Below are 27,941 nucleotides of genomic sequence, written 5' to 3' on the forward strand. Positions count from 1 at the left end.
TCAGATCAAGCTCTGTAACCCATTTTTGTCAAGCAATACCTCTGGAAAGTTGCAGTTGGGCAAAGGACTGTCACAGAATCCCTGCAAGGTGCCCAGGCTGTAGTTGGAAGTCAGATTGCTGATAAGGCATATGTCCACCCGGTCAGGAGTGATGTTGTATTCTGCAGCCATGCAGCTGGCGAGATCCACAGTGCTGCACATGAACTGAAGAAAAAGATGGTATTAAACTCAATGGCATAGACAAGGAGAAGAAAACAAAATAGTTCATGCAAAAGTAGCAATGTGCAAAATATGCAAAATGAAATCACCGGCTTACGTTTATGGCATGTGTAATGGCTATGTTTTTTCTCCCCCCCAAATATTAATTAATAAAATCCAGGCTGTGCTCTCTAGAAAGCTAGTTTCATGTTCAACTTCACATACAACTTTATGTCTGGAGGTTCACAGGCAGAGGGGCTGTACATATTACACATACAAATATATCCTGCTGTCTGTTACAAGGTCCTGATGTTGCTCTATTTCTGCTAATGGAAATTTCTCAGCTGATAACTTTCCCTTGCCATCTCTAAAGCTGCTGCTGTGGGTCCTTCTACAGGGAAGACTTTAGCATCAAGGCTTAAAGGCTAATATGCTTGTTATGCTCAGGAAGCAGCAGAGGCCCATTCTGATCTTCTCCACGTGCTGCTCCATTTGTCCATTTTGCTAATTTTTACACTAAGCAGTTCATGAGTGCAAAGTACCACACATTATGCAGAAAAAAAAAGCTCTAATTTCTGCGTGGTGCTCAGCAACCTACACCAGCTCTTCGCAGGCGACTGTGGAGTAAGGTGATGGGGTGTCAATGCCACTGAGTTAGTGCCTCCCATTCAAGTACCTCAACAGAACATAAAATTGTTCCTAAATCTCCACTATGAGTATTGGGAAGCTGAGGCAAGAGCAAGTACTGGTCTGGTTTTTAGGTGTTTAAGCCTCTCCATGCCAGTGCAAGTCAGCACTGCCCCAGCTGAGGCCATAACTGAGAGGAGCGGAGTGCTATGTGAAGTCTTTGTAGCTACCTCCAAGCTCAGGGCTTTAATCCCAGGTCCGTTCCTCCTTCACACCCCCCACCCCCCCCTTCTCTTAAAAACCGAAATAGATGTATGCAGAGTAGAGAATACTCAAGTGGCTTCTTTAAAATACATTCAGCCTTCAAGCCATTTGTACAGGTGAGAAACCAGCAGCCACAGGGTCCTAGAGAACAGCCCGTCTTTCTCTGAGTTTGAGTGCAAAGCTAGAGCACCCCATCCCAGAAGTGCATCTCAAAGCCTTCACAGTCCTTGTTAGGTGATTACTGCACTTGGAGCAGGATGCTGCGCTGTGCAGAAGGCTGGCACAAAGCCTACGCAACACTTAAGTCCCACTCAGTGTTGTGGGAGTTAAATGACGCATCGTGCTAGTGCTGGCCCTTTGCTAAGGGGTACGAATCAGGCTGGGCTTATGTACTTGGAGCAGAAGTATTTAAAGAATCGGAAAAGAATATGGGCACAAATCGGTGCCAGGCATATAACTGGCTATAGGGATGCAGCTGTCAGGCTCCCATTTCTTTTCTGTGTCCAAAAAACAAAGGGGAACTGACCTCAGATGCTGTAAGCATTAGGCAGGATTAAATTAAACCCAGTGGTTCTAAGGGTTGCAATGCTGCAGAGCACCAATAAGAAAACCATGCAGAACCATATGAGTGAAAAGGAAATAGTGCACATACCATGTTGACAAAGGCAGATAGAAAAACCAGGATAATGGCAAAAACTCCAACTAAGGTACTATTGGTCCTGGACTGTACAATCTTCCTAGAAAGAGTCTGGAGTGGAGCTGGGAAAAGCTGGATGTGACAGGGAAGAAATAATAAAAAAAAAAAATATGAAATAAACATGTAAAATCATTACTTGTTCTACAGATTACAACCCACATTTGAGCTGCCTGCATCCTTCAGCACAGGATCTGTGCGGAAGCCACACAGGGGTTAGGGAATGGTGATGGAGATGGCAGCTCCAGGACAAGGGTGAGCAGGAACGTGACCACCTCGTGGCAGCAGGCCCAGCTGGCTCACCAAATCTACTTAGTCCTTCCTAATGGGAATGATGGCTCCTGAGCCGAGATAGCATGGCTCGCAGGGCTGTGCTCATCCTGTCGTGAGAAGCAAACCACAAGCCATCTGTAACTGAAATAGCCAGGAGGTTGAGCCTGTAAATTACTGGATCAAAAATTAACAAAAGCAGAAATGAAAAAATACATGTCATATCCCTCTGATCGCAAAGGCATATCGTAGGACTTTCTGGTGCCATTTCAGAAACAGACTGTTGAAAAGCCCAGGCTATCTCATGATCTGTCAGACCCTTAGTGAAAGGCACCGCAGACTGAGCTGGCCTCGTCACCACAGACACACAGGGCTAAAAATAACCACGGGTAAGGGTGATCACAGAGCTCCCCCAGACAGACTGTCCCAGTGATTCACTACTATCAGAGCTAGAAGCTTTTTTCTAATTGCTTTCTGACTGCAGGCCACCAGCATGTTTTGTGTTAGGTGCTGCATCGTATTCCGGGCAGCGATGGTGTGTGTTAAAGCGGAGGCTAACCAGGCACCCTTTGCAGCAAGGGTCACCCCTCAGCATCGCGTGAGGCCTCCTTGCATCGCATTAGCTACAAGAGAAGTACAGAAGACAATGCAACCAGCCCTTTCTCTTCATATACCATCCACTGTCCCAGTGCAAGCTCAGGGCTGGAGCAGCGAAAGATGGACACCAGAAAACCCTCCATGCCACCGTGCTGGGGCAGAGAGGCTCTGCTGAAGGCTGCCAAAGTTTTTTCCAGAACCCAGCTCTCCCCACCAGCACGCTGCATGAATAACCAAGCCACTAGAGGGTATTTTTAGAGACACAAAGAAGCTAGCAGTGCAGCGACACGGCACTGCAATTTAACTATGACTAATGTTTCTATTAAAAGTCTTGCTTATCCCTTTTATCCTTCACTCTTACATCTATAGAGATGCAACATTTTGGCACTGCATAGCTTCCCACACAGCAGTCCTACAGTGTAATTACAAAGTGTTTGAATGGCCAAAGCACCGATTAGCTGGTGACTTTTACAGGGGGAGAGAGAGATTGTGGCAAGAGTTTTGCAAGAGCTGATTTCAACTGCTACCAGCACATGCACAAAAATCCAGCTAACCCCAGGTGAGAGGAGAGGGCAAGGCTCTGGGGGGAGGGGGGCGGGAAGAAAGGGGAAATTTGGGTTATGACTTATTTGCACTGAATGAGGATTGATTGCAATTCACTGAAAGCTTATGCAACCCTTCAGGCTCATGTAGACACTGTAAAACAAAGCAAAACACCTCTCAGAAATAAACCTTGCTCAAAGAGAAATCCATGGCTCTGTTGCTAAACACAAACCAAAATATCTCCTTGCCCTACCGTGTCCAGCTGCTTCCATGCAGACATCAGGTAGCAGCAGATCGCTACCAGGGCAGGGATGTGGGAAATGCCATGGGGCTTTCCTCTGCTCTAAACTTTATAGGATTTGGAGGGAGAAGGAGGATTCATGTTGCATTTAGACAGTTTACTCACTAGATTAGAGCAGGACAGGTTTTCATGTCACCCCTTTGTTTAGGCCTCAAGTCCAAGCTCCACAAAGGTATGCACGGAGCTAACCTCCTTCTGTAATCTCTGGGAAATCAGGCACCTAAATAAAACTTGGGAGCACTTTGTTGTGGATCTTGGCTCAAGCCCCTGCTGCCAATGATCCCAAAAAAGCCTGACTTTGAACCAAGCCTGAGATATCAAGCAAAGCTATCAGTGAAAGACACTTAAATTCTAATGAAAACATGTTTTCTTTGTATTAATCTTGGTTCTCATTACTTTGCAAACTAGGGAAAATTTTAGGTCAGTAAACAAATACAGCTGGAAAAAATCCTGAAGAGGAAACGGATGCCAAAAACCATAGGAGGTCAGGATTGCAACAGAGAGCACAATGGTACAACCATGCCACGCATCTGAGGAACCTCTGCCTTGCAAGCAACATTCATGGAGGCTCTGCAACATAAATAATGCTCTTCCCTCTCACAAAGGCAGATAGAGACGAGGAATACTTGCAGCTTGGAGGACTTCTATGCCAGAAATGGGGGACCTGTGTCAGCTCTGACAACTCAGCTCCAGTCTAGCAATGTTCCCTCCATAAAAACATCCACAAGTCAAGGGTATAACAAAAAAGAAGAAAAAAGAAAAGAAGATTATTTCCTCTCCCATATTGTAATAAAATAAAATAAAAACCCTTCTGTCCTAGGAAAAGAAGCAGAACATCAAGATGTTATAGTATGGTGAAAATCCTATACTGTTGTGAGTTAGCCCATTGGTTTGTATTATCCAACACCATTTACTCCACTTAATAAGACTCAAATCTTGCCAGAGTGAAGAAAAGGACAAGGCAAGGTCTGATGAAATGGCAGCTCTAAACCTGCATGTGCAGTATTGATAACAGGGGCTGAAAGAAAGAACATGATCCATTTGGGAAGCCAAGATTTACATTTGGGTTGCCACACAAGCTTGAGGTAGCTCATTAGCCCTCTTAAAATTGCCCATGTAAAGAAAAATAACCACAGTGGGAAAAAGAAAATTGTATTGTCCAGTCGATTCCAGGTCATTCTGAATTGAAATGCATAAATGCTGCTGGAAGATACTATCTCCCAGAAGACAGAGGCTCTGAAAGAATGCAGGTACCAATGAATATACAAAGGGAAGGCAAAGCACTGTTGTACAGGTGGAAGTCCAAATTTAACAAGCGATCCAACAAGTACTAGTGTTACACTGAAAATGATCCACAACCTCCAGTCATTTGCATGACAAAAAATACACTAAATAAAAGCTGTACTTTGCAATAATGGCTGATGGCAGACAGAAGAGTACTATTTCTCCTTTTTGGTTCTTAACATATATTGTGGACATGGAAAACGGCTTAGATAATTGCTGTTGTCTTGCGAGATGAAAAAAATTATGAGGTCTTTACATTCTGATTTTTCAATTTGTAATAAAAGCCTTTGAGTCATTTTGAAGCACATTAAGATGCTTCTGGAGTAAAAGACATCTCCAGGCAACTTAATATTGCAAGTGCACTTATGTAACGTATTTCACGGTGATTTATTAGTCTACTAAACAAGTACAGTTTTCAGAGGTATTTTTTTCCCCTGCTTAAGAAAAAAAAACCCAAAATTAGGAGCATCTAGACCAGCTTTGGGAGGCAAAGAAACAGGCAGGCAAGCTGCACCTATGTAAGCTACAGAACAACATATTTTCTCATAAAGGATAACTTGAAATTTCTCTCATATGTGCTTCCAGGAACATGCAAGAAGTTGAATTCAACACAGCAGTGTAGATACCAGAAGTTAAGGATTTTAAGAAGCAACACAAACTTGATAAGTTAGTAGCAAAGCAGATGTCTGTCGGTGGAATATTTGCAAAGGGATCCTGGTTCCCATGACCTTAGACTCTATTGGGAAGGAACACCATCTCACAGTGGCCAAGACTTCATGGAGCATCAAAGTGAAGAACTGGAGCTCTCTTGTTTATTACAGCTGAAGAAACTTGGAAAGCCAAGCTGACTGCGTTGGCTGTTCCAGGATCAACTTCTAGTCCATGGAGAATTTTATAGTGGAAGATAATAATGACAGCAAAAGAAAATAAAACATGATCAAGCTGTCCAGAAAGAGCCTGCTGGCCATTGTCAAAGCCAAGGATGGAAAGGCAAAAACAGGGAAGGAAAATCTCACATGAAAGCTGGAAAGAGGAAGAAAAAGGAGTCACTTATCATGTAACAACACAGCAAACAGGCCAAAGTTATGCTTATACTGCTATCCTGGGGTGGACACCTGCTTTCCAGCTTTGTGTGGAATTACATTAGTCTGTAAAAGACATGCTCTCCTATCCCACATTCAAGTGTGAAACAGAGCAAACAATGCTGACATCCTCACATCAAAATTTCACCTGAAGGATTTGTGAAAGTGCCTTCCTTATGCACATGTGTAAAAATGTTTCCTGGAGCAATGTGGAGTACAGCAGGTCAGTAACACTGCATAACCAAGGGCTGGGTAAACCCACTGTTTAAAAACCTCTTGACTTGAAACACTAAAATCTTTCATGATAGAGGCAGGCTGCAGGTACCAGAAGCTGCTGCCATCAGATGGGTAGCTGACAAGCTAGAAGTAGCTGTCCCCTAAACAAGCCATTTCACAATCAGATGTTGTCACTAGAGGCTAATTTGGAGCCCTAAAATTAGGGTAATTAAAAAGGCACTGGAGCTATAAGGCCTGATATTTTCAATATTTGCAATCTGTGCACAGAAGACACTGGCCGCACTGAATGTCATACGTAAGCAGCTTGTGGGTCAGAGCCAACATGCTGAAAATTCACTTTTGGAAATACCAGGAGCTTCATAAAGTCCTATAAATTCTGATATTAGTCTGAATTCCCTCTGATGTCTCGTGTTCCCAGGGCCTGTGCACTGAGAAAAAAACAGCCTAAAAAGTTGCAGGCACCAACAAACAGACCTCTCCTGCAGGAATTTGGAAGCTCAAGGCAAAGAAAACGAGACTAAATATCTGCCTACGGTCACAGGGACTGAAAAATCCTGTGTGCCTTTTATATTAATTGTTAATTAAGATCAGTAGAACTATTAAACCAAAAAGCCCAAACCAAAACCAATAGCTTTGAATGATGACAGAAGAAATGAGAGCTGCTGTCAGTATGTGGAAGCAACCTAAGCCTGTAAACCCCAGTGGATGACTAACAGTTGTGCACTCTGAAATTCATCTTTTTGCAAGTCAGCCAGCTTGAATGCATCAGAGGTCTGGGTCTGCCACAGCTCTTGCCCCAGTATCTGCAGAGCACCAACAGAGCTGGCGTGGTGCGGCTGGCAGTGCGCTGGGATGTTGCTGCCAGTGGCACTGCAGTGTAAGCAGGCTCCAGCACAGCTCTGCACCCAGTTTCCAAGTCCTCTGTGGCTGTGACCAAAAGCCACACTGGTTATTATTTACTGCTAACTGCACAAACTGCTGATACCAGTTTACAAACTAATGGCACTCAGCAGCATCCTCATGTGCAACAGACACAGCAAGTATAACCAGGAATCTTTGGGTACCATCTCCCAGCTCAAGGGACATAAGTCTTCCTATTAGCACTGTTATTTCTGACTTGTAATTCTCATTACTGGTAAACAAGCAGGACCAATTGGATGCTGTGCTTATGAACTAGGCTCCCTTTAAAATTGTCATAAGCCCAAGGGAAGCCCCGTGAGTGAGTTGTTAAGTTCAAATATAACCTCAAGCTTCTTTCACTGGGAACATTTTGTAGCTCTTATTAAATGAGAAGGCAAAGCTTAATTCTACAAATCTTTCAAAAATCAAAAAGACATGAAAGGTGCAAGTCTGTCAAGATCACCCACATTCAACTGCTGAAAATGGCACAGAGAAGATAATTAAAGTGAGGCAAATCATCTGCCTGACATAATCCATTACTCCACAGTTTCTTCTGCAGGAAACATATTGCTACTGGGCTATTTTATTCCAGGCTCTGAGGAACAAAGCTGAGCTTGGGCTAAGGAGCCTGAATCTGAACATCTTCCACGTTCTGACACTGCTAGACTGGAAGGATTTCCAAAACTGCAGATACAATCAACATTGTAATAGGAATACCTTTGAGCGAAAAAAATAAGCACATTACCCTTCCCAAAGTGCTTACTGCCAACTTACCAATTTAGACTGCCACAAACAATTAATCTGTTTTTGGATTTCACACAATGTATTTCTTTGCTGATCAAAACCAGTTACAAGAAAGAGTCCACTGAATGTTGGAATCTCTGTACACTCATCTGAGAAAGGCTGATAACCTTCTATATGGCTTTTGCTTCCCCCAGGACATTTTTCCTTCATGATATTCTGCTTCTGGTTATCTGCCTACCCAAACATGCATATGCAGCAGGGGCCAGTACACAGGCGACTCTGCAGGAAGTTTACAGGGAGGAAACGAATGGTCAGTGTTTCATTTCACATTGGAAAATGTGTTCTTATATCAATATCAGAGTGCCTGCAGGGGACTTCATAGACATGCAGATCCACAGAATGGTTACTTCTGACTGATCTAAAGAGATGCCATCCCTAACATCTGTTTGCAGTTCATTCTGTCTTATCAAAGGCTTTTTCTGTAACCCTTATCACACAGTGTAGAAAGGGTGGCTGACAAAACATGCTCTGTTAGCTGAAGAAACAGATCGCTGATCCAGTTATCTTAGGCAAAGAACTCTACAAAGAAAACACAGTACTCACCTTCACACAGGAGTAAATGGCAGAAACAAACACCACTGTGGTCAGGATCAGGAAACAGGTCAGGTAAAAACCCAGCATAAATGTAGAGCTGAAATCAAGGAGAATTTTTTTCTTAAATGCACACCATATAGAATAGCTACAGCTCTACTCTCCAGAACATGACATTTGTACAAGCGATGACACACTGTACAGGCTTTCTAATTAGGAGAGCAGTGGGAGATAGTAGGTGCCTTGATTACGAACAGATACTCTATCCTATTTCAAATTACTCACACAGGCTGCAGAGCAGAGAATACCACATCTTTTATGGCAATCACCTTCCTGCTGGGGTGACAGCAGAGGAACTGAAAAATATTTAATGCGCTACAGGAGCTCATAGAACAACTTGCTACGGCAGGTCGGCACCCGGCTGGCTGCGAGCAGGAGATCCCTGGGAAGGAAAGAGTGCTGAGCACTGCAGTGTGGCTGGGTAGGAATAATCTCAATGGGAATAGCTGCCCGTCCTTGCTGTGCACAGGGAATATCTGTGTTGCACCACGGGAGCAACCATGGCATGAGGATATTCAGGGAAAACAGCCTTAGCTTGGCTAAATTCCTGTTCCTCCCAACTTTGAAATGCAAACAGAACCTCAGGGCCAACTTTGTAGTATGCAATTTCATCTGTTTTGATCACCAAGATACTCAACAACAATTTATCGTGATTGGTCTCAGTGTGACAGCATAAGGCCCCTCACAGGACTAAGCCTTGTTCATAATTTAAAGGAAGTATTCTTGCGACATGACATCGAGGCAAACCACACCAAAGCCAACTGGTCGCTGTGTTCTCTCATGACTACTAAGATAATCGTACTTGCAAATTCACTGTTTGAACCTTCGTGAAATTCATTAAAGCTATTCCTCTTTATCATTATGAATTATCAATGCCATTTTGTCTCTAGTTTCAAATTCAAATATCATGGTGAGTTTCATGAAGCTCTGATGGTGACACATCCTGTGGTTTCAGTTGCTGCTTAACTCTTACCTTCAATAACAACCCAAACCATGCAATTGAAATATAAGAGAAAACAAACCAAAAGGTGAAGGAAAGTATATTTTACCTGCAGTTAAAACATGGAATTTTATTCACTCTTGAACCAGATCACCATTCAGACAGGCTAGGCTGCCTAAAGGGCACTTCAGAATGTACCAAAAAACCAACCACCACCCTTATGGGCAGTGTGGAGGGAGACTGAGCAGCGTGACATTTACACCACACTGCCATAGGGGATTGGCTCCTGCGTAATACTGAGTCAGCCATATGGCTGCCACAGATCAGAAATTGTCAAGTTGTCATTTAAATGTTAAACTGGGTTTTAGGGAGACAGCTTAGTAGCTGCTTAGGGACTTTGATGAGCAACACAAAGGCTGGTAAAGGGCCTTTGCAGGTGCGAAGTCATAGCAGTAATATCCAGAGATCCAAAGCGTAAGCCTTTGCTAAATCAATTACTCCCAAAGAATATTTTTTTATTTAATTAACTATGCATTAATTGCTGCGATTGATCTAGTTTCAATTTTGAGCCTCTTTCAGTTTCAATTCCAGTTTCGCAAAGCGGATCTGTCTACATAGTGCATTTGTACTGATGTTATTTTGCCGATTCAATCCTTTTGTGAGCAGAAGTGAATGTCTTCTTGCCTGGGAGAGCAAATGACCTCAAAGATCAGACTATGCATTGTTTCCATGACCTTCCCAATATCTGATCTAAACACTACAAACCCATCTCTACTCTGAAAAGATCCGTGGTGTGAACAGAAGTAGAAAGCAGTTGTAATGGCATAAAATAGTATTGGAGTTCTCTTTAAACGAGTTCAAATCGTGTTTTAATGAGCTTTAAAAGCTCTCTTTTTTTGTCTTGTAATGAAGATGAATTTGGAGTATTTTCAGAGCTTGTGTGATCTTGTTCTTCAGATTAAAAATGACTAACTCCATATTTGTTTCCAACACAGCAGAGCTCAGTGAATGATGTATTATTGCTACTAAACCAGAGCACAGGAAATACCAACGTGCTTTAATTTTAAGGGATTTTTTATGAACTCTTTGTGAAGAAATACCATGTCTGCAGAGCTCCCTGCTGGAAAAGATCTAGTGGGTTACACTGTGCCTTTCAGACAAAGCATTTCACTGCAGTGGTCCAAGAGCACTGTGCCCCACAGCCCTGAGGAGTTTATGCCATTCTTACCTGGGGAAAGAAAAGACTGCAACACTTAAACCTGGAGTGAGCTACTCAAAGCTTGGGCATGTGTGGCTCAATTCTCTATCTACCTTTTGTCTTACACTGCTGCTCTGAGTCCAGAAGAATAACTGTACGAGAGGTTATGCCTCATCTGTTAAGCAGACCCTGAGACCTCAGTGCTCTGAGCAACGAGGCTGTGATGGGTTTTTCGCCTCCCTGCCCCACTGCATTCAGATAACAGGACAGCCTAGTCTTGCGTTATGAACGTGTATGCAACCTTAGTAGGCAATCCTTCCTACTTAGTGATATTTGTTTTCCACAGACTTATAAATGTGCTGAACTGACCTTCCTAAAATGAAGGTAATGGTGAGAGAAATCATACTGGGAAAACAGAAATCCTCATGTGCCAGTGAGGAGGTTTTAATCTGTGCTAGAAATGAGTGAAAACAATAAGTACCACACATCACTTGAGCATGAATTATTTAAGGATTTTTCTCTTCCCCTTGATGCTCTGAATTCTCAAGAAAAAAAACCAAAGAAAAGTAGGCCAGAATAGAGGAGGGGAGCAGATGGGAGCAAAGGGATGAAAAGGTACTCACTGTGGCACGATTATGATTTGAACAAAGCAGATGAAGAGGAAGACTAGGGAGGCACAAGCCACGTAGGCTCCAAACCTGTCATCCACCTGCTTGGAGTACTGCAAAAAATGCAAACAGGGTTATGTTAGTGGGAAGTTTGGCTGGCTGCCTTCTCTCCACAAAAACTTACTTGGCTTCTGTTTAGGTCCTTGGAAAGCAGCACTGGTAGGAAATGACTAACATTACAAACTCCCCTTCTCCCTGGGCAAGCTGTAAGCACTTGAAGAGACCCAAAGGCCAGGGAACAAACCCACACAGCTGGGCGAAGAGAGGATTCGCCACGTGCCCCTTGCATGACAGGAACAGAAATGGATTAACTGGGACCAGGATTATAGGTCACTGTCGTCAGACCTAAACTTCCTCCAATGGAAGTTTCCTCCAACAGGGACAAATGTTGTTAATGAGAAAACCTTGTATTTTGTGCAGACGGCTTGGCTCGTTCTAATGGTAGTGTGAGGATGCTATGGTTTTCACACAGTCACTTCATCCAACTACTTGTCAACATATTGGTCACATGGCAGCTGCATCCGTTTCCCAAAGACGCTTTATTTAGCTTGAAGCATGGTTGTCAGTACAGGCGGTCACAATGTTTGAACAAAATAAAAGGTGCTCAGAACAGGTGAACTGCTAATTTCCCTAGCAGTTTTCAGCTATTAAATTGAAGGGAAGGAGTGGGGGGAAATTACATGCTTGAGCTTTTATGCAGTCCAACACTGATTCATTGAACAGCTGTAAATCCTGCAAAGGTCTGCTTTTGCAATAGGTTGTAATTTCTGTCATTGAAAGAGTGTTTCTAAATAAAATTATAAAATATTTAGTGCAAACTTATTACTGAAGCTTTTTCCATTGAATAATGAGTTTAACTTGAAGACCACAAAAGTATCCCAAGGATCTGTGCTTGGGCAAAAAAAGAAAAATGATGACTTTGACTTTCTTTGGGCAACTAAACCCAGCAGTTTATGTAGTACCCTTAATAACAGCATCCAAGTACCTTTGGACTTAACTGAATTTAACTTTGCAGCCATCTAGAGTCCTTGTTGTCTCTGTTATACAGACAGAGAAATTGAAATGACCTTTGCCTCCCAACAATATCTGAAACAAAATTAGGAAGCAATCAGCTATTCAGGAGCCCTAAGTGTCTTACTCCTCTTTGTCACATTTGTGAGATGAAGAACTCTACTTGTTGCTTAAAATGGGCTCCCAAAAATGGCTGGAGTATGAATTGCATCCCAATGACCTCTATTAGCACGTGGAGCTCCTTGGGCTGACAAAGGGCAGGGAAAAGCCCCACCAGAGGTGGTTCAGAGCTCAGGCAGGCTAAAACAGGTTTCTCCAGTGATTTGAGGGAGATAAGGGGTGACTGCAATCTCAGTTTGGATGCCTCAAAGTCAGAGAAGCAAATCTGGCTTATTCTGGATTCCCTTTACAGCTCATCATTACATATTCACATGTGTCTGACAGAAATGGCTTGGTTTTCCTGCTCAGTGCTCCCTTCCGATGACTGTGACTTTCCAGGGACATAATTATATATTAGTATATTATATTAATATTATATATATATTAGTATATTAAGGTTCCCATGAAGAAGCATGGATTTTTTAAGACCACAACCCCATCTCCAACACCTAAAACCTAGCTTTACCTGCAGGTATAAAAGCTTGATCTTATGCAGAAAGATTAAAACTCCTAAGAAGCCTGACAGACAAGTTGCAATGACTTTTAGAGAACATTACCTTTTTCTCCAAGTCAGGCTCCCTGAATGTTAAGAGGAACTTGCGCACGTGCTCAGAGCGTAAGCGATCAATACTTCTGGCATCGATGGCACGGCCCAGAAACTCATCCACTTCATCTTCTGGGTTCATGCTTTCCTGTGTATTCCTGAGGATGTCATGAAAAGGGAGCATAAGAGGACAAGATAATTTCCTTCTCTTCACCATATATTATCGTTTCACTGTACAATGAGCTGGAGGTTAATGTCATTTTGCTTATGACAACTTCAAGTTGGAAAAAGGGTTATGAGAAGAAAATTATATCAGCTCTAGAGCTCATTGCCAGTCCTGAGTCGACTAGTGACGGGATTTGATTTACTTGCCCTTTTTCTATACTACATCCGTTTTCTTGCCTTGCAGTCTCTTTACCATCCTTCATTCTCTAAAATCTGTCAGCAGTCTCCTTCCACTAGTCCTCTGACTTACTGCTCCCTGCACTGCTGTGCTGTCATAGCCGTTAGTGCCTGAACTGGCAAAATGATTTATGTAACCAGTCCTATTTCTTGCTTCCAATAATAATTTCTGTAAATACTTCTGTGAAAATTTCTGAACTTGAACAATTCTCCATTTTTGAGAAAAAATTGTTTACACGGGGGGAAAAAAATGTGGCCTGACTCCCCACTGCCTCCCCTTCATGGAAGTTGTTTATGAGTATAAAGCATAAACCAGACAAAATTTTCTGCTTACAAGCTATTTACTGAACTCAAGGAAAGGCTGCAAAAGAAAAAGGTAGCAAAAGAAAAATATACAGATTAGATTCCACTTTCTAAATACATGGAGCAGGATTTCTATATTTCTTATAGTCTTTAGTATCAGTGTGTTTCTGATGCTCAGCTACAGCTTCAGAAAAATGAGGCTTATTTTCAAAAACTGTTAAGAAAATAACACTGAGAACTTAATTGCTCTGAAACATCTTGCACTGAGGATCAGGAAATGTGAAGCACCTCCCAAAATTCTCTAGTTATTTTTAAAATGTATCAGGATTTTAATGACTTGATGCTGTCACTTTAATGGCTTGCCTTAAAACTAGTTACAAGCAGAAATTAAAAGCTAATCCTGAAGTGTTGTTTTTCTGCTCTGCTTGCATGATTGCCAAGGTTACCCACAGGATATGCCAATAGTTATCCACTGGAATACACCCCCAGCTTGCACTGCGGCATATTCCAGTTGATGACTATTTCTATGTGCAAACCCCATGATGGCACAGCAACTTACGGCTCATGTTGTGTAACCTTCACCTTAGGCACTCTGGAGAGAAAGTCCCGAGGGTCTGACAGCTGCACTGCTTTATTTTCTTGGTTTTATTTGTACTGCATAAGAGTGCATAATGCACAGTGTTGCAGCCAGCAGACCCCTACAGGTATGACTGTGCTGGAAGCAGAGATCGCTCAGAGCAGCTTACAAACCAGAACGTGACTCTCTTCTACAAGTTAAAGGTTCCTTTCCAAAAGAACAGCTCTTCCAACGCTTTCTGCAAAACCAGACCAGAGTTTAAGCAGCCCTTTGTACCCCAACACTACTGTGTACCTCTTGCCAAGAGAAAAATAAATCAGGTCCATCTATTTGTTTCCATTCCACCTCCCTTTGCCCCAACCAAAGAGCTGAATGTGTCTACACCTCAGCTGGGTCATGATGACACACCAGTGGCATTTATTTAGTTGACCATATGGCAACTGCAAACCTAGTTTGTCTCAAGGTTTCATTTCTATTTTAGCCAATCTTAGTATTTCAGTGGGGTTGGGGAAAACTGGTTTTTTTTTTTTTATTTTGGGGCTCTAGAGTTATTTTATTCCTTGAACTTCATATATTCCATTTTGAAATTAAAAGTGGTTTTGTCTCTAGAAGGACAGAACATTCAATTTACTTCTAGTTGCTTCCTTAGAGGAAGCACATCTGCTTGAGCATTCAAGACGATGCTGCTTATTTTCATTCAGTCCTCACAATATCTTCTGGACTCTTAAAAATGAGCAAGGAAATCATTAGACTTCATATTTACAAAATGTCTTCCAAGATCTTGCAAGTTATTTACACATTTGGGTCATTCACATTTAGTCATTTCATACCACGTACAAGAGATGCAATATGTTTTCCCCTAGAACCAAAGCTAAAGTGTCAGCTCAGCATCTTGGTGAACCTCAGTTAAATTTCAAGTTCCAGTCTAAAAGTGTCATACTGAAAGACACAAAGAGAAGAAACTGCCTGCTTGGCCTGTGGCCTTGGGTGCCTCCAGTTTTGTAATAGGTCATTATACTGCTGAGGGTATCTCTAATACTACAATAACTTCTGTAGTTGCAGATTGTGTAGAAATTTGCAGGTTTTAAATTGCCTTGCTGGGATATTCACAGTGAGGCAGCCACCTTCATGTAGACTGCAGGGAAGCTTAGTCACCTTGCATATACCTAGCTGCTCAGGTGACTTTCACAGCCAGTTGTATCCAAACTAAATTACTGTACAGCAAGTTAGGGTATATTTGCATAAATTTAATTTTAAACTGAAATACAAAATTTCCCCATGCTAAGGAGTGCCCTGGAGGCAGTGCCTGTAAGCCAGAGCTGAGGTGCTGCCATACACTAATGAAATTCTTACGTGGAAATAGTTATTGATATATTGGTAGTGTGGTTTGGGGGGAAAAAACGAAGGATTTCAGGCCACCACAAAACTTCCAGAAACATCTTTCAAAAGCACTGCTGAGATTTCTCCAAGTGCAGCCAACAGAAAACCGTTGTAAGGGACAGGAACAGCACAAACAGAGCTTGGAGCTACTTTTGCACTCTGCTTGCAAATGTGAAAGCTAGCAATTAACCCAGAGATGTTGGCTTCAGAGTAATCCAAAAATGTTCTGCTGATTTAATTATTTTCTGCAAATTAAGAGTGTGACCACTGCCAAAACTACATGTATGCCATAATTTTAAATGGTTCATGCCATGATTCAGTAACTAAATCTGCATTTAGGCACGTAAATGTCAGGTCCTGTTTCCAGAGATCTGTGGTGCCTACATCTTCCTTCACTGTAAGAGAAAAGTATTGATGTTCAGTGTTTCCGCACATGAAGGCACTGGGTGAAGTGCTTGACATGGTTTAGGTATCTAATTTTAACCAGTATCACCATGAACATTTTGTGCTAGAGATCTTTTTTTTTTTTTTTTGCCAAATCTTTGTTCTTGAGTTAAACAGATTTCTAGACCAACAGAATCTGAGGCAAGCAGTAGTTTCTTTTAGTGCTGAACAGAAATGCAAAAATCCTGCAATCTGTACAATAGGATGGCATCACACTGAATCAGTGCTGTAAATACACAGCTCTTAGCTATCGGCCATAACAGCTCAGGTAAGCTTTTTCAAACTATAGGATGGAAGAGAGACATTATGGTGCTTGGAGCAACAGTGGGGATGCCATTCCTCACCAGCTGGGTGACTCTGCTGTGGACTAACACTGATGCAGCTGAATTTATCTTTTCTCGCACAAACTATGAGAAAAGATGCTATTTCATGAGGGATAATTAAAATTTTGGTATTCCTAAGAATTATTTTGTTGTAATCAATAAGTTCTTTTCTGTGCAAAGTACATCTAACATCAACTGAGTTCCCAGCAGCCACAGATGCAAGAAGAAACCCTGGTGACTCCCCCTAGACACCTTGTAGCACCAGCAAAACTTAACACGGTGCACAGAGCTAGATGTTACAAAAATCAGGTTTGCAATGAAGGGTGAAGGAAGGAGACAATGATTCTTAATATTGCCATGTTCAAGCTTATCACTTCCCTTGACTTTCAGGGTGTTGCTCTCAATGCTCAACCACCATAATGTGCATTTTCCCAAAGCCAGATGGGCCCACAGAAGCACTTAGCTGTCCCAGCTCACAGAGGTATGCTCAGTCCTGACTGGCAGCCTGAGAAACATGATAAGGAGCAACAGCAAAGTATTTCAGGCATCAGTCTCCCCTACTGTCACCTATCTTGCTCTGAGCAAGCTTACAGTTAATGCCATTCGGTAGGACTGAATCTGAAATTACTCCAAGCACCTTTGATACAGGAAATGCTTTTGTTATGCCCAGCTGTAGAAGTTAAAAAGGTAACACAGTTGTTTTTTTCCCTCCAAAAGCAATTTTTCAAAATACCACTCTTGTTAAATTGTTATTTTAAACAATTTAAGTTCTATATGAAAAAAAATGAAAATGCTGCTTTAATGTGGCTGTCTTTCAGAGTATGAAAGTTTGAATTTACTTTTTCAAATAAGCTGTCATTTCTGAGTTCATTTTTATATGAAGAAATAAGTAGTATGCAATAATGAGTAACACAAAATATATACAAATAAACCCCAAAACTATATATATATTTTTCAATACGTAAGTAATTTTTTCTTATCACAGATGTTCAACAGTTAGACATACTCTACAGGAAGATTTTGTTCTTGGGATATTTTCAAAGTAGCAAATAGAGAAGAATACTGGGGGCAAGGGGAAGAGAAGCAAAAGCATTTTAATCACAAAAGCAATTCAGAACCACACAAACAAATAAATGTTTTTAGGGCAGTGGCAGCTCTGAATGCACATCAGTCAATCCCATGCCCTCAACTGGCTGTCCCTCCAGGAGAAACCTCTGGGGAGTCCAGGCATTATTCTTGGCTGCTGGGCATTAATTTTTGTCTTTTTTTTATTATGAGAAAAAAATCCCAAATGTGCAAACATAAAAGTGTATGACAGAAGTAAATTTGCTTACTTGTCCTTGGGGTCCTCAAAACCCTGAAAGAAAGGAAAAGGACACGAGAGTTAGTAAACAGGCTGACCTCAAGAACACAAAGTATCCTGAGAACAGCATTTCACAGAGTAGTTTTCCAGGGCACTCATTTGTTAGGTGTGGATGGATGGCCTTACCCACCCGCAGCAGTATTTTGTGTCACCAGGCAGAGAGAGACGTTTTAGAAAAACACATGCCTTCAGGTATAATTTGTGGAAGTGAAGATAAGGGAAATGCTTCAGCTGCCTGCTGGCATGCTTTATATCAGGTGTCTTCTTTTTTGCAGTCATCATTAAAGGACACAATGGCAATTATGCTGATATTATAACTGAGGCTGTATTTTTCTTGAAACAAAACTCAGAACAATAACATAAGTCAACTATTGTATTCAACAAAGCTGCACCTCTTTATGCTGGGGCTCAGCTAAGGGAGCTGGATGCATTTTGGTTTTCATCTCTTCAGGAGGAACCTCAAGGGGTCTCCTTCATTCTCCCCTTCCTGTGTGCACACACAAAACATGTTTTCTTGAATAAGATTTCAGGAATTATTTATAATATTTTTAATAGCCAAAATGTTCACAGTTCCTCTGGGGCCACCTGAACTGAGTAAGTGTGTGTGTTTAAGGCCATCCAGAGTTTAAGCGGCTAGGAGGCCTCAGAGAAAAATACCTACAGAGACATAATTTTATATGTTTAGCTTTAACATACCTAATAGACCAAATTGCATCAAAATGGCCATTTTGCATGGGCTGAGACAAAATCTGCCCTCTGACATCGAGGCTTAAATTTAACTGAAGTCAAGAAAAGTTGTATATTTGACAAGTAGGGTCAAATACTCAGGCACAGAGTTTGTACCCTGTGTTCCAAAACAAAACAAATGTAGCTGGGAGATAGGAAGAACTCCTTTTGTTTTCCTCCCAGAGACTCAGGCCAAAACTGCTCAGAGCATGTGAGGATATTCCAGCTGCTGGAACTGCAGCCACTACCAGGCTGGGGGCAGCAAACTGAGATCCGATCTGACTGTAAAAAACATAAAAATCTTTGCGGAAAAGTCTTCCCACAGGCTGCCTTGTCCAACACCATCAGAAACAAGAATGCTGATGACATAGTGAGAACAGATTTTGCCCTTGCAACTAGTTCGCAATGCTGTGATACAGCAAGAGGCAATAAAGCCAACACAACCTCCCTGAAAAGCAGCAGCTTTGCAAGAGGAAAAAAGTGGGTTTCATCACTCAGGTCAAGAGCCAGGACTGTGATTCACTGAGAACGCGATTTCCATTTTTACACACTCCATTTCAGACTCAAACCACACTTCTAAATAGAAACTGCAACTCCAGCTTAACCCATCAGAAATTCAGATAAAGGAAGTCTCTCAGTCCCATGTAACAACCACCAGCAGATCCAGTGGGAAGGAAATAGTAATGTTGACTCCAAGTTAGCATGTTCAGTTATCCAAGCCAAAAAAAACATGTACTTTTTGATTTCACATTAAAGAGTGATGGAGTGATCATTCAGCTTTTTGTTGTGTGGCTTTTTTCTCCCCCTTGCTTAATCATTTTACAGTTGTCAGGAATATCTGATTGATTTATTTATTTATCCTCTAAGCAATCCTACAACACAATCCAAAAACAAGTGCCAAAACTGAAAGCTCACTGATTAATCATGGAGACAAAATGCTCACTAATTTGTCTGGTGTCATAGTCAGTTAGGCTGGAAAAAAAAAAGAAAATCAGCCGAACATGAATAGTTACCAGCTGAGAAATAAGTGAACTGATGAGAAAACAGCCAGTACTTGCTTATTAGCCAGACATCAAGTTCACATTTTCAAGCTTAGCTACATGGGGACTGGATGACTGCAGTGGAAGAGTCCCCTAAAACGGTATGATTTTCACAGAGAGCTACGTAACCATTCATCCCACTGAAATCCTCAAACTAAATGCAGACCTCATACACCTGCTCTCCAGGTGCACAAGTTTGAGGATACAGGCCAGCCAGATCAAGTTAATAAAACACCTCAGCAAGCATATCCTCAAAAAATTCCCCAATATTTCAAGCATGGAAAAATATGTAGGCTGCATATTTAACTGGTCATTTATATGGGTGAACATTTTATCAACATGAAATTTGATTCTCCCCTGCTTCTCTCCTCCATCAAAACTGTTACAAGGAAAGTCGCTAAAATAATACAGAATTAATTGATCTAGCTTTTTAATTTAAAATAATAAATTGTGCTTGGAACATTGGAAATTATTCATGCTGGTAGCTCAAATTAAATTGGCATTTCAAAATTAAAACTTCAAAAAAAAGGCGTATTTCAGGTAAAGCAAAAAAAGGAAAAGATTATTACATTTTCTTTCCTGGATCTTCATTTAATGAGGCTAAATATTTAAGAACAACTTGAACTTCAATTAGAGAGATTCAGCTTAAAATTAAGTGTAGTAGGAACCTCTTTAAGTTAAGCAAATTAAATGCTTCACTTCAAACGTTTCCATTTCATATGAAAGATCCTTCAAGCAGAATTGCCAAAAATGGAATTGTTATGGAGAAAAGTCTGCAGGATTATTTTAGGAAAAAAACCCTCAAACACAGCTTCTTAAAAACTGGACATTTATTACAGGAGATCTTTCTTATTTACTCTGAAGGACTTTGTCAGGATACAGAGCAAATATACCTCTAGGATCCGGCTGTAACCAGAGATTTTCTCCTCTATCCACTAAAGAGCCTTGTGTCTCAATAACATATCAAGAAGCCTTTTAAATGGAAGAGATGATTGCATGCACTGGGTCATGCTGTTCACCCTGTTTTGAATTGGGAGTGAAATTTCCCCATAGGTTTTGGTTAATGTGTTTTCACCTCCTCCTACTTTATGGGCATTGCTCGGTCCATTGAAAAATCTGCACTGAAATTATTTCCTTCCCATTGCACAAGGCTGGGGCACTAATGACACACTCATATTTTTTTTTTTTTCTTTTCTGCAGCTAGCAAACAGTTTAGTTACTTTCAGACTCAGCTGCTTTGCTCCAAGTAAAGCCCTTTGGCTCAGCATAAGGCTGCTCACATGAATTGGAATGGTCTGTGCTACACACAGGTTAAACACTAAAAACAATCAATCCTGCAGAAATATGGTCTACATGCATTTGCCTTCATTTCTGAAGGATTAACACACTCATGATCTAGTAGACAAATTTCCAAGCTCAAGCAAGAAGTGAAATAACAGGGGCTGTGAGTGTGTTTATAAAGCCATTCTCCAGCATCCCTGATCTCACCTGTCTGCGCTTGCTGGAGGCTGGGTAGCTGGGCTGGAGCTGTACCCAGCCTGTTTGGGTATAAAGCAGGTTTTGAGCTGCACAAAGATATGTCAGGGCTGGCTTTCTGCACACAAATATACAAAAATCTGAACATCCAGAAGAAACAGCTGATAAAAAGGAGGTGCCAATAATTTAGGAGAGGGGGAGTAAGGGGGTAGGAAGAGAAACAGTCAATTCCTGGAGTTAAGTATGCAGATGCCCTCTTGACTGCTTATGGATTTGTGCCCAGCAGACCGAAGCGGTGCCAATGGCTTTCTAGGGTGTTACGAAGAAAAAAGCTGGGAAATTGTCAACAGGGATGAAAATGGCAAAAGTGGTGATGGCTGCAAGAAACAGATTCTTGTTCACAGGAGTTCAAGAATAGCTCCATAATCACAATGATGAAGTAGCCCTTGTTAAGGCCAAAATTCCTTTTCTCTAGAAGGGAATATAAGGCATGAGACATGTCTTATCGCAGTGCAGTACTAATGGATTGCTGCGTATAGGACCTCATACAATTTTTATTCAGTCTCATTTTAAATGTCCCTGATACTGCAGTTCTCCCCCTTTCCCCAGGAGGCTGCATTATTCTGCCATCAGATTGCAAATGTAAAGGTAATAGCATTTAATAATTGCTCTGAGACTAAGACAGTTGTCTCTATGACTTCAGGAATATTAATCCAAACTTAGCTGAATCAGCTCCCTTAAAAGCACTACTGCCTACCAAAGAGCAGTTCTGATCTTTCCTCTTTCCTACGTGAGATTCTTTAAAAATCAGATTTTTTTATGGCAGGTCAGGTGGCTCTAAATTTACAAGCACTTACTTTTAATGACCATCCTCAGTGGGATTAGACATGTGCAGGAGGAAAAAAAAAGGGACTGTTATATTACTGCATCTGTCCCTAAGGCTTACTATTTTATGTGGGATACTTCATGAATATCTATTGTGCTAAAAGCTCATATGACTGCCATCTCTCTGCTCGACTTCTAAATTAACTAAGCCCTTTTCTTTGAAGATTAAAACTGGTTCCTTAAATAGAATGAGAAAATGTTTGTCAAAGCCATGACAAGCTGACTGCTATACCATAATGCTTCAAATCAAGAACCATTAGAAATAATAATTCTAACTTTGAGAACATTAGCTGAAATTATTAGCATACTGTAAATATGCAAAAAGAAGTGGAGCAGACTTTTTCTAACTTTTCATTTAGCTTCAAAAATAAGACACTCGAAGGGCTGATGAGCTCTATGACCTTCTTAATGGCAACATGGCTTGGAAGCATGGATTCCACTTTAAAAACTTTGCTGCCAACTCCAGCAAAAATCCTAAGAGCCAAAAGAGACAGAGAAACTAATTTTTCTTGCCCTCTGTTCACCTCTAGAAAAAGGTTGAAATGGGACTTACATGATGTTAAAGCAGAAAGCAAAAGAACTTTAGACTTGGTGACAAAATGAGCTTTGTAAGAGGTCAGGCCACCTTGCAAAGCAAAGGTGCTTCACAGAGACAGTGACCATGGAAAACAGAAGAGGAGAGTGACAGGCTGAGAGTGGATGTACTTAAAAAACAAACTTGGTTTGGCCCCACTGCAAAACTAATTATTCACACCTGTTTTTAGCAGTGTTACACTTTCAGCCTTTGTCCCTGTGGTCAGAAAGTCAAGGAGACAAAGATAGATGCTGTCAGGTGTAAAAGCAGAAACAAAACTGAAGGACTTCAAAGTATTTGAGCCAAAAATAATGCAATTTCTATACCAGAGTCCAGAAAAAACTGGCACAGAAAATACTAAGCCCGATAGGAAGGATATTTAACAAGTATCTAGGTGCAGAACAACAAACTGGCAGAAAACCAGTTTATGAAACAGATTATATGATGAGTGTGTCTGCTATAGCTGGAACACAGATTAATGAGCTCCAAAAAGGAAAACTGAAGTGCTCCCTCTCTGCAGCCCACCCCACCCGATAAATAAACTTTCATTCCTCTGCACTGCTCACAGATGGTGAACCATTCTACTTTGTTCTACTCAAAATGATTTTGTACACAGTCCCCAGCTGGTAGACCAGACCTGGCCAAACCCATGAATTTATTTAGCCCATCAGATCTATATCTGTAGAGCACAAGTGGCTGCTTTTGAGATAGGTTCACCCCCCCTACCCCCCACCCCCCTTACTTTTAATTAACTTCTGGCTCTGAACTCACACATCTGAGAAGTGTAGGTTGCTGACACTTCCCAGTTTTCTGTAAACTCTGAATCCAATTTTTTTCAGTTCAAAGCTCATGTTTTCAAGTGAAATAGTATGTGATTCTGCACCTTGCCTGTGAACAGTTACCAAAACTTGCAAAACAGAAAAAGACATAAAAAAAGGTAGTCCTATAAATGCTCTGAATCAGTTCCTGACTCCTTAATCTTTGTCCTTACACCTCTACACTCCAAATGATGATAAACACAACCAACTTCCACAGAAACTACTGTCAAATAGCTCTCTAATCAGATGCAGACAGGCTGAATTCAAGCTTAACCAGCCTTTACTGAAGTCATCCACTGGTGCTGGCCAGGGCTGCTCACCCTCCCTGAAAACCAGACCCAAACCTGCTGATCTGCATCTTTTGGTCATTTAAGCTTACTGTCCTGTCTGCCTTAGGAAGCTTTGGAAATCATTCTGGTAAGTGCCACAACTCCACCTCTGATGTCCACCTGTGCAACACTGCCACGAACATCAGAGAAAATGCTTCTGTGAATAAAGGCAAATTGGTATCTTTATTTCCATAGGCTTAATTTAGTCCCACTCAGAAACTGTCTGATACTTTTAAGCAGCATCTCAGTCCAAACCACCTTTTCCCATCTGACTATGATTTACTCTAGAAAAGAGTACTGAATGGTGGAAAAATTATCAGTGCAAGACCTTCAAGCAAATATTAACCTCTGCCTAAGTTTCACAGAAGCAGCTGCAGATCAGCTGTTGCATCTTGCTGATTCTTATCCCTCTTTTAAAGAATTTAATCAAGGATGATTGCAAGTTCTGACCAACTAGAGTAAGAGGTTTGCAGATGAGGATACAAAACTGTATGAAGCCTCTGAGAATCTGAGCAATATACAATGTTTCATATAGCTTCCACTCATTAATATGAGATCACATGGAAGATGCAAATCAGGCAAATCCTCTTTTCAGAAGCACCAAAGCAATTATATAGCCTAACTGCAGGATAGGATTCCTCTCCTTGCTGTTTGTGAGCTAACCACACCAAATTTGCTATATAAAATCCAGACTAGACCAACAATTTCCTCGCAGGTCTACAGCAATATGTGGAGATTACAGCAGAAAGGATTGCTTGAGGGTTTCTCCCTGCTTGATTACGAGTTCAGAGGATTCTGCATACTGCTATAGCAGTGAAAAAATAGTGGGTCAAATTTGTCTCCATTGGGTGCCCCTGTCCAGCTCCGCTGACGTCAGTGTTGCTATTACCAGATTTAGCAGATGATTGCTGGAAAAGAGGATAATGGTGACCTTCAGTTAAATGAAACCTTTAGAAGGGGGGTGAATCCTCAGCACCTCATTCACGGACTCAAATCCACTTCTGTTTGACGGGGCTGCGCTATTGACTGAGGAAAACTTGGCCTACTGAATTTTATTTTAATTTTTTTAATAATTTCTGATCTTTAAGTGGTTAAGTTGGCACAGCTACAGCATCTGTTCCTCTGAGGCGCTTGTTCCCCAATTTTGATTTTTTGAGTAACAAGAAAAATCTATTCTAAGGGCAACTTCGAGACATAAAGGGAAGAAGTGAGATGCATTTGTGATGCAACATGGAGAACTGATTTAGGACAGGGCAAATAGGACAAAGATTTATATTTTATGGTTGAATGACCAGGCTTGTAGATGAATGTTGTTTTGTTAGAAACACCAAGCGATCATCATGTAGAAGATTGTGCAGAGCTGTGAGCAGCACCACAAGGAATCAGGCAGTGCCTACCTGAAAGAAGAGCTTGTTCTTCATTGCACCAGGCATATCCAGGATGCATTTTTATAACCTCATCTCACATTAACATCTGCATACAGTCATATTTCCTACACGTGTATAATACCCATTTGATTTTATTTTGTTTTTTACTTTTGAACTAACATCGACGTCATACACAATTGCATTGCAAATTAAATGCTTCATTGGTTTTACACAGACTCATGACAGAAAGGTGGTCAGACTGAAATCAGTATTGCAGTCTTCAGAGTTTCCTCTTTCTGTTTCTAAACTTCCTAATGTTAAACCTCATCAGCAGCTGAAAAAATCAAAGGAAATCTGCCAGGCATTTACAGCCAGGCTCAGTAACCACATTAGCCACTCTGCTCACATTGGATTATAAGGACTCAGAGGTACCTGTTTCTGAAGTAAACCTTCCCAAAAGCATGTAACAGTGGAACAAGCTTAGCTGCTTAGTCATACTAGCCAGTGTGAAATAAATTATAGCTGTATGGCAGCTTTAAGATCCAACAGCAGGACTCTACAGCTGAGTAGATCTCATGACACAATAATGTTTTGGGGGGTTTTTTTGGAAGCCAGGCAGCATTAGGCTGTGTCAAGTCTTGTTGTAAGACCTCAAAAATGACCAACTTTTTCTGGGCAGCACTAATAAAACCTCAGTAGGAGTGCTGGGTTCAGTGCAGGTGCTCCCTCTTATTGATGAAACGGCAAGTGCTCAGAAGGGACCAAAACCAACCACCGGGCTGGAAAGCATCAACTAAGAAACAAACTTGATGAGAGAATTGGAGCTGTGCAGAGACATGGTAATAGTCTTCGAATACAGAGAAGATAACTGTAAAGGAGAGAAAAATACACTGTCCTTATCTACTGTGAATAGCTTATGTAGCACTGTGTTTTAAAATTGAAGCGGGGAAATTTGAAGTGAAACATCAAGAAAAAAAATCAAACTGTTGAAAAGGGTGCCCAGCAGAACTGTAGGGGTTTCATCCTTTGAGGTTTTTAAACAAGGGCTAAACAAATACCTGTGAGAAATGTTATGGGTATAGTTGGCTCCTGAACGAGGAGGGAGATCAATGCCTCAGAGTTCTGTGCAGCCTAGATTGGAAACTCTGTAAAATCTTTACATCCGTCTCATGTTATTCTTATATCCTTTATTCCCTATAAATTCTCCTGATACAGAGTTTTTTTACATTATTTTTTCTATATTTGCAAAGGATTTTGTAATGTCCCTCCCAACTGAAAAGCCCTGAATAAAATAAATAAAATGTTTTCAGGAAAACCAGGAATTACACAAGCTCCTTATGCAGCCTATTCTTTACATCTAAGCTTTTTCTTAACTTAGATCTTCCTTGCAGCAAATTAAGAGGATTATTTTTAATCTTGCCTTTTGCAGTCATGGAGAAAAAAGATTTATCATTATTTCTGTCCTTACAAACCTTCCTGTATTTGAAGACTTTTCTTTCTAATCAGTCCTCTCCCTTCTAAACTAAACAAACCCAATACTTCAACACTTCCTCACAGATCACACCATTGAAACTCTCCTAATTTGTAATTTTCTCCACTGGACTCTCTCCAGTTCATCCACATGCTCCTAAAGGATTGCAATCCCAAATTGGATGTGGTTTTCCAGCTATGACCTTACTAATGCTGAGCAAGGTAAAAGATGCAAGACAATCATTTGTCATCTAGAACAGCCCTGTAATTGTGGAAGGTATCAACATTTGCCTTTTTATCGCTGTTTACAACAAACCTCTTTCAGTTTACAGTCAACTACTATTGCCAAACTTTTTTTAAAATCGTAGTTTTGTTTTGTTGATGAAAACTGAGACATGAGTATTATTTCCAGAACTCTAAAATCCATCAATATTTATAAAAGCACTCTGAAATCTATACTGGGAAAAGCAAAGTATTTCTTAGTGGTGTATAAATATTGTTATAGCTATAAATATACCTGTACTTTCAAATGCTTTCAAATCGGTTTATTTTTGACCTTTTAGCAATTAAAAACTAGACTAGAGAGACAGTGGGAAAGACAAGGCTGGTGTATGGAGACTTGGGGAAATGTTGCTCCTTTGCATATATCACAAGCAGCACAAAAGTCTGTATTTCCAGAAAGATACAGTTACTGGTCCTGGACTGACAGCTTTTGTTTAGGAAACAAGAAAACGTGCTGTAAAAAGCAATAAAAATAGAAAGCAGCTGTGCTGCTCTTATGCCGTGCTCTGGCTCTTTTCATACTTTGTATACAGCCACAAAGCTGACCCTGTCCAGGCTTCTCTGCCTGCCCAGGGCGCGTGAGGCAGCCCTCCACCCACTCCACGCCAGCAGCATCACCCAGCCCAACAACAGGGGCTCCCAGGGCCAGGGCCGCAGCAGAGGCTGCCAGCCCCGGCCAAGGCACTCTGCCTTCCCACCCCATTTGTATCTGAATCTGATCTTCCTCTGCTGCAAATGTTCCAGTTTCTTAGGGGCAGCCGCTGACCCAGCAGCCCAACCCAGCACAGTCCCCAGGACTGGCTTTCGCTGGGCAACGGCTCCACCAGCTAATGGGGGGCAGAGTCAGCAATAGGCAACGTCAGTGTCTCCTGCGTGCTGCCTCCCTGCAGGCTCTGCATGGCAAGAAAGGCCACCGCTGAGCAGTAGGAGGGGAAAAAGAAGGATTGGGGATGGTCTGGAAAGCAGAGCAGTGCATGAGGGAGATGGAGGGATTGCTGGGATAAGTGGGATGAGGTGGCACAGCTGCATATTCCAGCTGACTCAGGCCCCAGTTAGCTACGGTAGGACTAGGAAAATAACTCCAGTTTTCCAGGACATTTTAGATTACTGCTGCATGGACATGCGTAGGATATTTTGTCTTATTTATGTGTGTGTGCAAGTGCCTGAATAAACTCCTGTGTGACCAGGGGAACAACTTAGTCTAGGAACATTGTGGAAGTCAGCTGGACCCAGCAGAGGTTAAGCTGTGAGCCACAATGCAGAGAGAAGC

General features: G+C 41.4%; 1 protein-coding gene across 1 annotated transcript in view; it reads right to left on the reverse strand.

Annotated features, from left to right (window-relative positions):
- The window catches only part of ADCY5 (adenylate cyclase 5), a 222,809-nt gene that overhangs the window by 14,866 nt on the left and 180,002 nt on the right, over window positions 1-27,941 (reverse strand). Inside the window, exons 9-14 of the mRNA XM_080399736.1 lie at window positions 17,676-17,698; window positions 12,926-13,070; window positions 11,154-11,251; window positions 8,345-8,432; window positions 1,742-1,858; window positions 40-204 (exon numbers count right to left, since the gene is read on the reverse strand). Coding sequence (XP_080255862.1) covers window positions 40-204; window positions 1,742-1,858; window positions 8,345-8,432; window positions 11,154-11,251; window positions 12,926-13,070; window positions 17,676-17,698 — 636 coding nt within the window. The remainder of the gene's footprint in view (window positions 1-39; window positions 205-1,741; window positions 1,859-8,344; window positions 8,433-11,153; window positions 11,252-12,925; window positions 13,071-17,675; window positions 17,699-27,941) is intronic.

This window comes from Falco punctatus (genome assembly GCF_963210335.1).
Source record: "Falco punctatus genome assembly, chromosome: 8".
Lineage (NCBI taxonomy): Eukaryota > Metazoa > Chordata > Aves > Falconiformes > Falconidae > Falco > Falco punctatus.